The sequence below is a fragment of the Kogia breviceps genome, chromosome 10 (genome assembly GCF_026419965.1).
Source record: "Kogia breviceps isolate mKogBre1 chromosome 10, mKogBre1 haplotype 1, whole genome shotgun sequence".
NCBI classification, from domain to species: domain Eukaryota; kingdom Metazoa; phylum Chordata; class Mammalia; order Artiodactyla; family Physeteridae; genus Kogia; species Kogia breviceps.
In genome coordinates, this window is record NC_081319.1 from 67,572,154 (window position 1) to 67,586,980 (window position 14,827).

The following is a 14,827-nucleotide window of genomic DNA, read 5'->3' on the forward strand; positions in this document are numbered from 1 at the left end:
ATGCCAATTCCTGGGAAGAAGTGGATATTTTCCCTTAGATTAGATTCTGATAACGATGCAAAGAACAGAGACTCTTGCACCGATACCAAAATAATTTCACTCTTCACCTTAATGCCACCCCCTCCTCCAAAGCAACTCCCAAACACCAAGAAAAGCAAGAAACAAAGCACATGCAAAGGAAATTACCACTAGTAGACATGTGCCCCCTGCCCACACCATCCACCCAAGACAGCATCATCACAGTTCTCCTTGGACGGTCCACTCAGGCCAACGAACTGATCGTCTGAAAGGACACATGAATTCTGGGCCCTTCCAGGCTGTTCACGCTTTGTTTCAAGAACTTTGGATTATACTGTTTTCACAAAACCGGAATGACTGAGTTAGAATAGCATCTGAAGGCTTATTTTTCCATTATGAGCTCTTGTTTTCTCAGCTATGATGTAGGTTGAAGGCAGTTATATATTCCTCAAGGCAGCCTATACTAGGCATAAACATTTTCACAAACAGTAAATTGCAAAAAAAAATCCAAAAAAACCCGCAAGCAGCTTCCTCCACCATTTTATGAGCAGATTATCAGAAAGTGGCTCTGCCTTCATTGCTCACATATTTTGCACAAACTGATAGGAGTAAAAGCCATCATGCTGTACTGAGACCAGGGAACAGGAATCAGCTGAGGAATTAGGGTTTTTCCCATTTCTCTCCCTAACCAGGGCAGATGTGTCAGGTTAAGGCTTGTTGAAATTGACATGACAACTTACTCAAGTTAAAATATCCAGAAATAAATATCATGAGTGAAAAAAGAAGCCACAATGATTATTAAGAAATGAGATTTATTGCCTTGACATGGCAGTGATGTGGTCATGATAGGAAAGCCACTCTGGGTTCCCCTGGATGCAAAAGCCCAGGGACAGCAGAGCCCCCAGCTGAGAAACCTGTACACACACACACACACACACACACACCCTGGGGGTAGGTCCAGGGCCTCCCGCTCTGAGAAGGAGAGATCCTGGGTAAGATGTGAGAAACTTGAACACCTCTTGCTTGGATGGCTCCAGCTGTTGGCCTCAGACTCTGGTCAGGAAGAGTCAGTCTGAGGAGAGAGAAGTATGGAGGAAAGCCATCAGGGGGATCCTCCTCGTCCCCAAAGGCCCGTTCTGGCCTGCAACACACCCTATAGAAGTTGATCTCTCCTTCTCTCCAAATCATCTCCAAGCACCCTTCCTCCAGCCCCCCAAATCACTCCTCTCCCACGCAAAGCCATTCTCATGACCTAGAACTGGGTGTGTGTATTTGGGGCCTCAACCAGGAGGATGTCCCACGGTGCCCGACACAGGCCTCCCCACCAAGGGCCTGAGGACCACTGTATGCGCTCCCCAGGCCACAGGTTGGTCCCGGCACACCCACACATGCCCTCTTCAGATGCCCTGACATACCACCTGAGCAAGGTTTTCGGAAGTAGATGATGAGGACTAAGCCAACAATGATGCCCAGCACACCCAGGCCAAAGGCTACACCGCACAGCACATTCTCCAGAAGATCGGAGGGCAGCTCATTCTGGGGCACTAGAGCAAAAGGGGAACCGGTCAGCCCAGAGACCTGGTTGGGGAGCCCCAGGGGAATGATGCGGGTGTCTGGGATGACAAGGGAGAAACTGAGGCATGGAAGATTGAGGTCAGCTCAGAGTGAGAACAGACTAAACAAGGGCCCAGTGGAGAAAGAAGTCCTCCTGTGGGCCTACCCCCTTCTGCCCCCCAAAGGAACTAGGCTTCCACGGAGAAGTGTCTCACCCCAAAAGGCGATTGCTGTGTAGCTGTCAATCTCATGAGTCACGATGCAGGAGAAAAGATCAGCGGGTGCTGGTGTGAAGTTTAAGTAAGAAAAGGCCTGGAAGGTGAGTCCATCGACGGCTGAGACAAAAGTGGGCCTTGCTCCTTCCACAGGGGCCGAATGATGCTGCCAGTTCACAGTCAGTGTGGGTGGGAAGAGGTTACTGATGAAACAGACCAGTGTGTTGGGCTTGCCAAACTCCAGGGGCTTCAGAGTGAACACCTCAGCGATGGGGAGCCCTGTGGGGGTACTGAGGTGAGGGAAAGAAGCGACTAACTTAGATGGGACCCCTGTGTGTGGAGGGGATGTGGCATACCGAGGGAACACGAGACGGGGGGAGCTAGGGCTCTGAGGGAGGTCTTTGTCTAGGCAAGAACCAGACCTGGACCAGAGCCAGGCCACTCTGGACCCTCCACCCTGACTTCCTGCAGCACTTCCTGTCTGGACCTCACATCAGCAACTGATCACACGCTGTCTTCCCATTAAAATGCAGGCACATTTTAATTAGGACTTTGGGATGAACAGATACCCACTACTATATATAAGATTGATAATCAACAGGGACTTACTGTATAGCACAGGGAAATCTACTTGATACTCTGTAATAACCTATATGGGAGAAGAATCTGAGAAAGAATGGACATATGTATACGTATAACTGAATCACTTTGTTGTGCCCCTGAAACTAACACAACATTGTAAATCAACTATATTCTAATATAAAATAAAAATTAAATTTGAGAAAATAAAGATAACCACCACCACCAAAAAAAAGAACCAATCAGTAAAAAAAATTGAAAATACTAATTTTAAGGGTAGTTTCAAGGAACTATATGTTTGGATATATTTGAAAGACATCCTGATCACATCCATACTTTTTTAAAATTTACCTCATCATCCAATTAATGTCAACTCAGTTTTGATATGGTATTGTAGTTTAAATCTTGGCAAATGTACATTAAAAATACATTGTGATTGCAAACTATTACGTTTAGAATGGATGGACAATAAGGTCCTGCTGTGTGACATGGGGAACTATATCCAATTTCCTGGGATAAAGGAATGTATGTATGTGTATGGCTGGGTCACTTTGCTGTGCAGCAGAGATTGGCACAGCATTGTGGATCAACTATACTTCAATTAAAAAAACACATTATGGGCTTCCCTGGTGGTGCAGTGGTTGAGAGTCCGTCTGCCGATGCAGGGGACACGGGTTCGTGCCCCGGTCCGGGAAGATCCCACATACCGCAGAGCGGCTGGGCCCGTGAGCCATGGCCGCTGAGCCTGTGCATCCGGAGCCTGTGCTCCGCAACGTGAGAGGCCGCAACAGTGAGAGGCCCGCGTACCGCAAAAAAAAAAAAAAAAAAAAAGAAAAAAAAAAAAATTATGATGCTCAAATAAATATGGTAGAATAATAAAATAAATAATCATTAACAGAGCTCGATTAACCTATGTAGTTAAGCCTAGTTTACCAAGGCAGTTAGTACCATTTCACTACCTCAGCTGGGGCTTTCATCTACTATGATCCATCAGCATTTCCTAATAAACTCAAATTTTTTTTGAAAAAAAATAATAAAATAAAATAAAATGTAGGCACATCATCAGATGCTTCTATTCTCCCCTCTATCTTGCTGAGCATCATAACACAAGCCCTAATACTCAGTAGGCATCAGTTGGTCTCTGCTGAATTCATCAAGTTCCATAGTTTTGAATGCCTACTACATCCCAAGGACTTTTCTTCTGCCCCACAACAGAAACAGAGTACAGATCATGGGTGGTAGAAAAATCAATATCCAAGGAGAGAATCCGAAAGCAGGAGAGATGGGGAGCTGGTGAGAAGAGGAGAAATTCAGTGTATCATGAGGTTAAGAGGGCAGCCCACCCCCCCAAAAAAACCCCTGACCTCTAGACACTGGGATTTGCCCCTCAAGTTCTGGGCCAATTTCCTCGATGATCGCCCTGCAGAATGCTTTGTCAAAGAAAATGTTGGAAGTATCTCGAGGCTTGTGAGCCCAGTCGGCAAATTCTGGCAGCCGAGGCACTCGGATATTCTGGGAAAAGTCGAAGGAGAAAAGCTGGTCCCCGTTGTAGGCTTCGGAGAGCCCCACGCTGGGACTCCCGTTCTGGCAGTACATTGTGTGCAGGAACGTGTGGTTTTGCAGCTCATCCCTCCACCCTGGAGTAGGAGCTGCAAAAGAGACAGAGTGGTGTCCAAGGAGGTGGGAGCCTCCTCCTCATTAGCTTAGAAACCAGCAAGGCCTGCTTCATGTAGAGGGGGGAGAGGTGGGTTGCCTCCCAGTGGGAGCAGAAAAGAAATTACGGGATCTCGCCAAACTTACCCAGCCCATAAAAAGGCCAACTGTCTAAAGTTGTAACAAGTAATTCAGAATCACAATGTTGGTTGTATCTTTGTGCCTAAAGGCACCCAGCCAAAGAGGTAAGTGGCGGCTGAAATCTAACCTGCATTCTGCTCACTAACCCATGCATCCTGGCATAGGGTTACATCCTCCCAAAGGTCTCCACCTTTGCCTGATCCCCAGGAGGCCATCCTATTGACTTGTGAAGGGCCTGGATGGGTTCCCAGTTTTCACGTGGATATGTGAAGGAATGGTGGTGGCCTCCCTAAGCCATAGATGGCACTGCCCCATCCCATCCCCAGACACACATTGCAGGTTGAAAAGCCACTCTCCAGGCTTTTTTTCAGCTGCTTCATTGGCACCAGGCCTCTCTGAAAATACCTTCCCCTCCCTCAACCCTGCAGACCTTGCAAAGACAGGACTGGGGGAATGGCACCATAGCTGCAGGAAATAATCTCTAATTCTTTGAAACTCCTGGCAGGAATCTCCCCAGCCAGGAGGAAATCTTCTACTCAAAACCCAATATCCAGAATGATAGAGTAAGAGGGGTCTTCCAGATTCTTTTTCCATTCTGCCCCCATCCTTTTCAAAGAAGGAACTAAGGACCAATAAAGTTAAGAGATTTTTCAAGAATCATAAGGTGAATTGATGACAGAGTGCAGAGTAGACTCCTCAGTAGGAACAGTGGAAAAAACATTTGTTTTGCTCAAATCCTAGCTCTACCACTCTCCAACGGGGTGAACTTCCACAAGTTACTTAAACTCTGAGTTTCATTTCCTTCATCTGGAAAGTGGATATAATAATCTCTGCTTCAAGAGATTGTCTTCAATGAAACCTACAAAGCACCTCTGGCATTGTTTGCCATCCATCCATAGTATAGCTCTCTTTCTCAATTCTGCTATCGTTTCCACTCTCTCATAATACTTTCACCACTTACAAAGCACTTTCACCACTTTCAAATGCCCCAGCTCCCTAGGTTCTACCCCTGTCAGGATGGAAGTAAAAGGGAGGTACTGCCATACCTTCAGGAGCAGTCCAGGATTGGGGCAGCAGCCACAGAAGGGGTAGCAGCCATAGCAGCGCAGCTCCCTGCCTCAGTTCATGATCCATATCTTCACACCTCCCAGTGGGCTTGGAGCTACCAGACGGCTGACCCAGGTCCCCAGATTCCTTCCCAGATCATGTTTCTCCAGCTCACTTCCCATAACTGCCCTTGTCATTCTGGCTAAGCCAATCAAAGAAAGTGTAGGGTTTGACGTCATCGGTCGCTGGGGAGAGACCAGGAGCAAGCACCCTTCTTAGGACTTGGCTCTTTTACCAGGCCAGCCTAGGGGCTGTAGATGGGTTGGGGAGGCAGTGGAGGAATGTCTGCCTCCTGGTGGGGATCCCTCTTTAGTATCTGGCAGTCAGCCTCAGCCTGTAACCACACCAAGGGACTCTTCTGAGCAGCACCGCCCTGTGGCCGAATAATAAACTGGGGAAGTTCATCTTCCCATGGTAACCCCCCAGGGCTCTTCAGACCCTGTCTTCTCCCTCCCAAGGCCCCTCCTCTTTCTCACAAAATTTATTCTCCTTCAGGCTTTAGCTCTCTTCCTTCTGTAGAAATAGACTGAAAATGTAACAAGCGTTAGGTCCAGAGCTAGAAATACCAAGATGAATGAGGCATATTCCTGCTTTCAAAGAGTTTAGAGTCTAAGTTGGGGGGAGTGGGGGTGGTCACTGAATAAATAATTACATACAAGGCAACGTATTCAAATAAGACCATGCCAAGTGTGTTTTGAAAGTAGTAATTTCATGAGGATGGAGAAATACATGGGATGTAATCAGGAAGGCTGCTAAGAGTCTTGAAGGAAAAACAGACCAGCAGAATGTGAGAGAAGAGAAAAGCCTTCCAGGGCAAGGGGTAGGCAAATGGGTGAAGGTCAAAGGCATTCAGAGCTCCTTTCTTTGGAGACCTCTGTATAGTTGGACATGAATGTTTGGAGGCTGCTCATGTTTCCCTGTTTGATAACGGGCAGGGGGTGGAGGTGGGGTGTCAAGATGAGATTTAAAAAAAATTTTTGGGGGGCTTCCCTGGTGGCGCAGTGGTTGAGAATCCGCCTGCCGATGCAGGAGACACGGGTTCGTGCCCTGGTCCGGGAAGATCCCACATGCCGCGGAGCAACTAAGCCCGTGAGCCATGGCCGCTAGGCCTGCGCGTCCGGAGCCTGTGCTCCGCAACGGGAGAGGCCACAACAGTGAGAGGCCCGCATACCGCAAAAAAAAAAAAAAAAAAAAAAAAAAAAAAAAAAAAAAAGGAGAAAAAAAAAAAAATTTTTTTTTGAGGAATTACTCACTTTTTTTAAAAAAAATTTTGATTGGGGTATAGTTGATTTAAGATGAGCTAGAAATTTAGGCAAGAGCCAGATCACATAGGCTCTGTTATGTCACAAGGAGGGTGTTCTTGTTTTATGTTTTGGGGGGTTTTTTTGTCAAGCCGGGCGGCATGCGAGATCTTAGTTTCCTGACCAGGGATGGAACCCGTGCCCCCTGCAGTGAAAATGCAGAGTCTTAACCACTGGACTGCCAGGGAAGTCCCAAGGAAGGTGTTTTTTATTTTACAGATGATAGAGACTTTAAACCGAAGGGTGACACAATCATTTTTAACATTTTAGAAAAATCGTTCTGATGCTTCCAATAATGGACTGGAGCTTGAAAAGAACTGAGGCCAAACTGCTGGTCAAGAGCCCACACATAGACTTTGTGATGTATATGACATCAAAATTAAAAGTTGCACACACACATACACACACACTGCCCTCTGGTAGCAGCATAGCAATACTTTAGGCGAGACATGGTAAAAGCCTGAATTAAGTCTTGAACAGAGGAGATGGAGGGAATCAAATATTGATGTAATTAGGAAGTCGAATCTAAAGCGCTTGGCTGATGATTAGATGTGGAGGGGTCAAGGAGAGGTAACACCAAGGTCTCCAGTCTAGGTGGCTGATCAATGATGGACTGAGTTGAAATAGAAAAGAAAGTCATAGAAGCAGAGAATTAATTTCTGTTTTGTGTTGAATTTGAGGTGCCAGGGTAACCAGGAGGCATGAGGTAGATGGGTATGGATCTCAGGTGTGGGCTGAAGAACCTTAATTTGGGAGTCATCTGCACAAATGCTGAAGCAGAGGCAGTGGACAAGATCACCCACGCGACTGTGCAGAGGGAGGGGGAAGTGAAGTGGCACAAGGACACAGGTCAGATTGGATTCAAAACCCAACCTCATACCAATTATTCAGTATCATCCAGGATCCAGTCAGGAAGGTATGATCATTCTAAGTATTTCAGATTGAGGGGATTTAATATAGAGATTGGTTACAAAGGTATTTTTTAAAAGGTAAGACACGCAAGAGGGAAAAAGAGAGAGGCTGGAGGTGCAAATAGGAAAGAGGAAAACCTGGAAATCAGAAGCAGCTCTCACCCCTGAGCTGGAATTCATGTCTACAACCTGCTGTTGTCCTGGAGGAGACACCATCACAGTCACTTCTGGATCTACCAAAAAGGTGCCATCTCCATCAAAGCTGGATCACTGAGAAGGTATTTCCCCTGCCCAGCAAGCTGGAGTCCAGAATCACCCATCTTGCTGCTGGTACCAGGAGTTGCCACTCTCTTAGAAACTAAAGCAGGAAGCTTCCTGGTTTCTCCTGCCATCTGATCTCCCATCCATACCTCCTACTGAGAGAATCTAACAGGAAGTCAACCATCCAGGAAGGCTGGGAAATACACGGCCAAGCAGTCCAGAGAACAGTATAGGAGACTGGGCTTGGCACTGATGCTAGATAATAAGCAGGTCCCTGAAATACACTAATTTGTAAGAATCTGGTGGCACTAGGAGCATCCAGAGAGCTAAGAGAAGAATAAAGAAGAAGCAGATGTAGAGAAATAGAGGTGTTCCATGAAGAAGGGCAAGGTCAGCATTATCAAACGCTACTCAGAAGTCAAGGGAGGACGGGAAAGTGTCCTTAGATTTGGTAATTATGATATGGGTGACAAATGTGTTGAGAGCAGTTTCAGCGTTGGAGTGGGAGTGGACTCCAGATTGTGGTGGGCTGAGAAGTAAGTGGGAGGTGAGGAAGAAACTGTCAGTGTATATGCTGCAAGTCTGATAGAGAAGAAAAAGAAAGACATAAGGGATGGGGGAAGAGGCAGTGAGAAAGATCTAATGTGGCAATTAAGTAATCTTAGAAATCAATCTATGTGAATATGGTCCTTTCAAAATCTATACTCCCTCTTGAGAAACAAATAACAGTAGCCATAATAGCCCCAAACAAAAACACCCCCATGACCTCCTGCATATTCTGAAAAAGATACATATGTGTGTGTGAGTATGTGTATGTGTGGTGGGGGTGGGCAGAGTGCCAGGGTTGGGCTGGGCTTGGAAATCATTGTGTTACACTCCAAAAAAAAAAAAAAAAAAGTAGAACAGTTTCCTAACGTCTCATCCTTTGTGGATTAATCCGTCAGTAGCTCCTGCGGTGGGGAAGATTCAGCCCCTTAGGAAAGTATTGATAGAAAGGAGGTCTATTGACATCACCAGAACTGCTGGTGGAGATAGATGACACACAGCCACCTGGAGTTCTAAACCAGTGGTGAGCAAATATTTTCTGTAAAAGACCCGATAGCAAATCTTTGTTCCTTGGAGTTTTGTTCTTAACCTTTTTACTAAGGAACACTGAAACTTAAATTTCATATAATTTTCATGAGTCACAAAATAGAATTCGTTTGCTTTTTTTTTTCAACCATTTACAAATGTAAAAACCGTTCTGAGTTCTTGGGCCATATAAAAATATATGGGTTGACTTTTGCTCAGAAACCACTGTTTGCTGAACATTGTTCTATGTGTGGTCAGAAATGGGATGGGGGACCCAAAATAAACCCACCCTCCGAAGAGCCCCATTCCTTTTTGGGGGTGGCAATTGGTTAATGAATGTATCATGTCCCAGATACAACACTGTTTGGAAGGATGTCTGGGGGAGGAGGGGGCACAGGAGGAAGAGGACTGGTGGGAGGGCTAGGAACAGAGCAGACCCTGCAACTACTCTGGGTGGAAGGAATGAGGCAAAGGGGGTCCAAGTTCTCCACCGAGAGTACAGTGTAGACAAGTCCAGCATACGGAGAAATATAACTACCCATCATCAAGATGAAGGCAAGGTTGTGGTTAACTTCTTTCTCTCCCAGAACAAAATGGGAACCAGTTCAAACATTTATAACTACCATTCCCTCTATGTAATCCTCTTCCTGTCAGGACCCTGCAACAACCTCCATTAATACATATCTCAAAAATAGTCTCTCATGGGCTTCCCTGGTGGCGCAGTGGTTGAGAGTCCGCCTGCCAATGCAGGGGACACGGGTTCGTGCCCCCAGTCTGGGAAGATCTCACATGCCGCAGAGCGGCTGGGCCCGTGAGCCATGGCCGCTGAGCCTGCGCGTCCGGAGCCTGTGCTCTGCAACGGGAGAGGCCCGTGTACGGCAAAAAAAAAAAAAAAAAGTCTCTCATCAGTCTGGGGAAGTGGGAATTGTGGTCAAGAGAAGGGCAAGGCTCCAGTTCTGCATGCCAGTAACTCAGTGTCTTTGGTCATGAGACATGAATGCCTCTGAAAATAAAGGCATCACACCCGTAAACCCAGTAGGTCACAGCTTTCTAACACTCAGCTCTCCATCCCTTCCTACTCCTGTCCCATTTTCTTTCTCTTGACAGAGCCAAGTTTCCTGAAAAATCCATGGGCAACCATCTCTCTACTTTCATACTTTCCATTTAATCCTTAACACTCAACAATGAAGTGGTTCAACATCTTTGTGTTGCTAAATCAAATGGACTCTTTGCAGTCTTGGCAACATTTGACACTCTTTGGCCATGCCCTCCTTCCTAAAACAATCTATTTTTTTTGGCATCCCTGACAGCACTCTCTCCTAGTTTTTCCTCCCACTTCTCTGGCATCTTGTCACCTTCATGGACTCCCTTTTTTCAGCTACTCCTTAAGTGTTGGTATCCCTGGAGTTTTGTCCTCATCTTGTTTTCTTCTTATACTATACCCCTGTTCTCAACGGCATCTACCCCCACTTGTCTTCCGTTACCATCTATTTGCCGACGTTTTCCAAATTTCCCCCTTCAGCTCAGATCTGGCTCTGATTCCACACCATCCATACACCCAACTGCCTTTAGGTATCTCCATTTGGATGCTGTACAACAGTAGTTCTCAAAGTGTACTCTCCACAAAATAGGGTCCCTCAAGAAATTGTTTAAGATGTAAATTCGATAGTAGCAATTTTTCATTTTTAAATTTATTTCAACACAGATGTAATAAAACACCAAACATGTTTACACAGTAATTTTTATTATATAATAGTTTATTATATTTAATAAGGTTATTTTTGGTTGTAAGCAACAGAAACCAACTCTAGCTAACTTAACTTTTAAAGGGGCGATTTATTGGATGGATACAGAGCTAGCTCAAAAAATCAAAAGATGGGTGGAATCAGCTAGGCGCAGGAAGAGGAGCCACAGGGTGCTTAGCAGCAAGGGTTGAGTTGCCATTAATATGCCACACCTTCCAAGTCCTCCAGCCTCTATCTTTCAAATTTCACGTTGCTGAGAGGGACAATCTGCCGGGCTCAGCTTGTATCAGGTGTGGACCTCCGGATCAATTAGTGGTGGCCGGGCACAGTATCACCTCTGTGTCTTAGAGCTATTCCCAGAGAAGCGAGAATTACCACGAACCAACCACCTCAGTATAATTATCTTAAACATACGGCATCCCAGACAATTGCGTTAGATCATCTGAGGCATAAACGTGAGGTTAAGTCTGTGCGCTAACACTCAGAAAGCATCTCCTAATTAACTGCCCAAGTGATATATGTCATCTACTTGACCTCTGGTCTCTCACAAGTCTTGCCACAAATTCAAAATATACTTATGACCTCAGTGTTGATTAATTATATAATTATAATGTTTACATTCCACTAACTGATTTCCTTTGGATCTATGACTAAGTTTAATTTTTTTTACTATGGAAAATTTCAAATATACACAAAAGAATCTAGTAAGCCTCCACGTACTCTTGTTTAAGTTTCAACAATTTTCAACAATTGTTTCAACAATTTTCAACATTCTAAAAGTCTTCCATTCTTGTTTCATCTATTCTCCTGTTCCATACTTTTTCTTTTTTTCTGGAGTATTTAAACAAATTCTATCATTATATTTCACCAGGAAACTTTTCTACGGGTATCTATAATGACTTTTTCCTTAACGTAACTACCATCCTATCACCACAAGCAACAAAATTAAAAATGATTGCTTAACTTCCTTTAACCCAATCTGTGTTCATTTTTCCCCAACTATCTCAAAAATGTCTAAGGGAACGTTTTAAATGAAAAGCAGTCTTGTGGTTTTCAAACTGTGCCTTCATATTTTAAAATTTAGCGAGTTTTCTATTTTACATGATGTCTCACAAACCTCTGTTGAATGTTCAATAATGAATTTTTAGGCAAATTAAGTTCAGGAATTACTACACTGAATTTACCTCTATCTCAAAATTTACAAAGCTAAACTCACCACCTTCCCTTCCCAGCATGTTTAAGCTCCCGTATTCAAGACCTCAGTGTGTAAGGTGACTGTCCACCCAATCAGATGAGTCACAAATACAGCAGTCAACCTTGACAACTTCATCTTCCTCAAAACTTCTCAACCAACTGTTCACCAAGTCCTATCAATTCTACCTCTTCCCTATCTCTTTAGTCTGTCCTCCATTCCCACTAGTTCAGGCCCTCATTGGTTTGCTTGTTTTTTTCCTGGATCACTGCAATTTTCTTAGAACTGATCTTTCTCCAATCTTATTCTTATTTTCCAGTGCTGCCGCAGGGAACTTTTTATTAGGCACATTTGATCACATCATACTTTTGCAAGAAAGCCTTCAATGGCTCTCTACAATCTGCTTTCCTTGGCATGATCCTTAATGATCTGGATCCACTTAACCTATCTCTATACATCCTTTGAGACGAAATCTCACCTCCCTCAGGGAGCCTTAAAACCCAGAGTGGAGATGAGTGACTTCTTCAGTATGCTTCCACAGCACCGGCCTGTCCTTACCATCATTTGTATTGTATTATGCTCTTCTGTTTATGTCTGCTTCGGTCACCTCACTTCCACTGCAAGGTTTCAAGGATCTCTTCCTGTTTTCTTTCCATTTTCAGCATTTACCAAGAAGGCCCACCAGCAAGTGACTACTCATTGGATGAATAAATGGGCTGTTGGTCACTGAAGGTGTTGAAGCTGGGCCTAGAAGAGCCTTCAAGCATTAGATGAATGATAGGTCATTCCTTCTAACATGGATATTTCAACAGTAAATCTGGGGTTCCCTGGTGGTTAGGAATCCGCCTGCCAATGCAGGGGACACAGGTTTGGGCCCCAGTCCACGAAGATCCCACATGCCTGCCACAGTACAACTAAGCCCATGTGCCACAACCACTGAGCCTGTGCTCTAGAACCCACGAGCCACAACTACTGAACCCTTGTGCCACAACTACTGAAGCCCGTGCGCCTAGAGCCCATGCTCTGCAATAAGAGAAACCACCGCAATGAGAAGCCCACGCACCCCAACAAAGAGTAGCCCCCGCTCACCGCAACTAGAGAAAGCCCGCGCGCAGCAACGAAGACCCAACACAGCCAAAAAAACACACAACAGTAAATCTTACCAGGCATGTCTGTGGGCCACTCTACAGAGGTCTTCACTCCCACTGCCTTCTCTGTGCACCCCACTCCTCTTCCCATTTTCTTCCTCCTCCCTGCCACAGCCTAATTCAGAGACTAAACCTGGCCATCCAGCTCCCACCTTTACCCTCATTCCCAGCTCAGTCATCTCTTCACATCCATATTCATTGTTCCCTTTTAACTGTATTACTTGAATACAGCAATTCTGTCAACTGCACTACAAGGTTGGAATTTATTATTGCCATTATATAAACAAGAAATCTGCGGCTCAATGAGGTTCATTTATTTAGCAAATATTTATTGATTACCCTCTATGTATCTGGTAGTACGCTGGGCACCAGACAACTACATGACCAAACTTATAATCTAATGAAAACAGAGGCATTAAACAAGTAATCGTACAAACCTACAAAAACAAATTGTAAAAGGTACTGTGAAGGAAAAGAACTGCGATCCATAAGAGACACTAAGTGAAACAGGGAACCTAGTGATATTAAGATGGGATCTGAAGGGTGAGTAGGAGTTAGCCAGGCAGAGGGGAAGAAGAGGAAGGCCCTGAGGCAGGCAAGGGGCTGGCTCCTTCAGGGAGGTGTGGCTGGCATATTATTAGTAAATAAGAGAGCACAGACAGCAGATGAGGCCAGAGGCAGGAAGAAGCAAGACCACGTGGGACCTCGCGGACCACAGCGAGGTTTGCATTCTCCTCTAAGTGTGATTGATTCTAATGCTATGACTTTATTCCTTTTCATTCCATGGGTGAATATGTGCTGTGATTCCTACCTGACCTACCTCCAGTCTCTCCAAAGCCAATCCATGGTGCACACTGGTGCCAAGTAACTTCCTATAAAGGTAGCTCTTCCCTCCCCTTTCAAAACTTAAATAGCTCCCCCCTTTTTACGAGATTCAGTCTGAATTACTTGGCCTGGGTTTTTCAGGTTCCCCATACTCTGAATTCTATCCCCAGACTACAAAACTGCTCTCCAATATCAGTAATGATCCCCAATCACCAAACTAGTGAGATTTCCCCTTTCTTCATTCTCTCACACCCTCTGCAGGATCTTGTCTCTTCATTCAATCAGAACAGGCGTTTTGGGGAATTCCCTGGCGGTCCAGTGGTTAGGGCTCCGTGTGTTCACTGCCGGGACCCGGGTTCAATCCCTGGACAGGGAACTAAGATCCTGCAAGCTGCATGGCGTGGTGAAAAAAAAAGAAAAAAAAGAACAGGGGTTCTTAACCTGCAGTCCACATGCCATAAAATTCAGGGGTCCATGAACTTGGATAGAACAAAAAGAGTCACATTTATTTTTAAGAACATCTAATTAACTGAAACTTAATTTTATGAATGTAGAAAACAAGTCTTTGTAGTACTAGCAGTACCTGTAATGTCATCATCAATAGAAATCACCATCAATGAATATTTTTATATCATAGACATCTCAAAATACCTCTACAACCATGAGTTTAGACCTACAATAAATCATTTTATTTACTGTATTAGTATTCTATTAATAAGGGAACACATTATTACTAGATCACACATTTCTTTAAATATTTTGATAACTGTGTATTTTATTTATGCATTTACAAATATTATTGTCAGACAAGGTCCAAAGGCTCCACCAAACTGCCAAAGAAGTCCATGGCACAAACAAGCTTAAAAACTCCTGATTAGTCATTCATTCAATAAACATGAAATCCTCACTGCAGCCCTCTCTGGTTCTGGCTTCCTCATATTATGTTGTTCTGCTTTTCCTTGTCTGATGCTCTTACACTGGTTTCTCTTCCTATTCTTGCTCCGTGTGAGGATGTAACCCAGAGTGTGATCTTTAATCCACAACTAAATTGTTCCATACTTCCTCCCTTATAAATCTCACCTACTTACCTGCATGACTGATTCAAA

General features: G+C 44.6%; 1 protein-coding gene across 2 annotated transcripts; it reads right to left on the minus strand.

Annotated features, from left to right (window-relative positions):
• Positions 1-813: 813 nt before the first annotated feature.
• On the minus strand, positions 814-5,407 carry LOC131764042 (HLA class II histocompatibility antigen, DM alpha chain). 2 transcript variants are annotated; one of them, XM_059076938.2, is made up of 5 exons: positions 5,207-5,407; positions 3,731-4,015; positions 1,788-2,066; positions 1,437-1,562; positions 814-1,090 (listed from the first exon to the last, which is right to left on the minus strand). In XM_059076938.2, the coding sequence occupies exons 1-5, from the start codon at positions 5,292-5,294 to the stop codon at positions 1,086-1,088; spliced, it is 783 nt and encodes a 260-aa protein (XP_058932921.1). In that variant the 5' UTR covers positions 5,295-5,407; the 3' UTR covers positions 814-1,085. The 2 variants fall into 2 exon arrangements, with proteins under 2 accessions (XP_058932921.1, XP_066862093.1); XM_067005992.1 differs by having other exon boundaries at positions 1,434-1,562.
• Between the last annotated feature and the right edge of the window lie 9,420 nt (positions 5,408-14,827).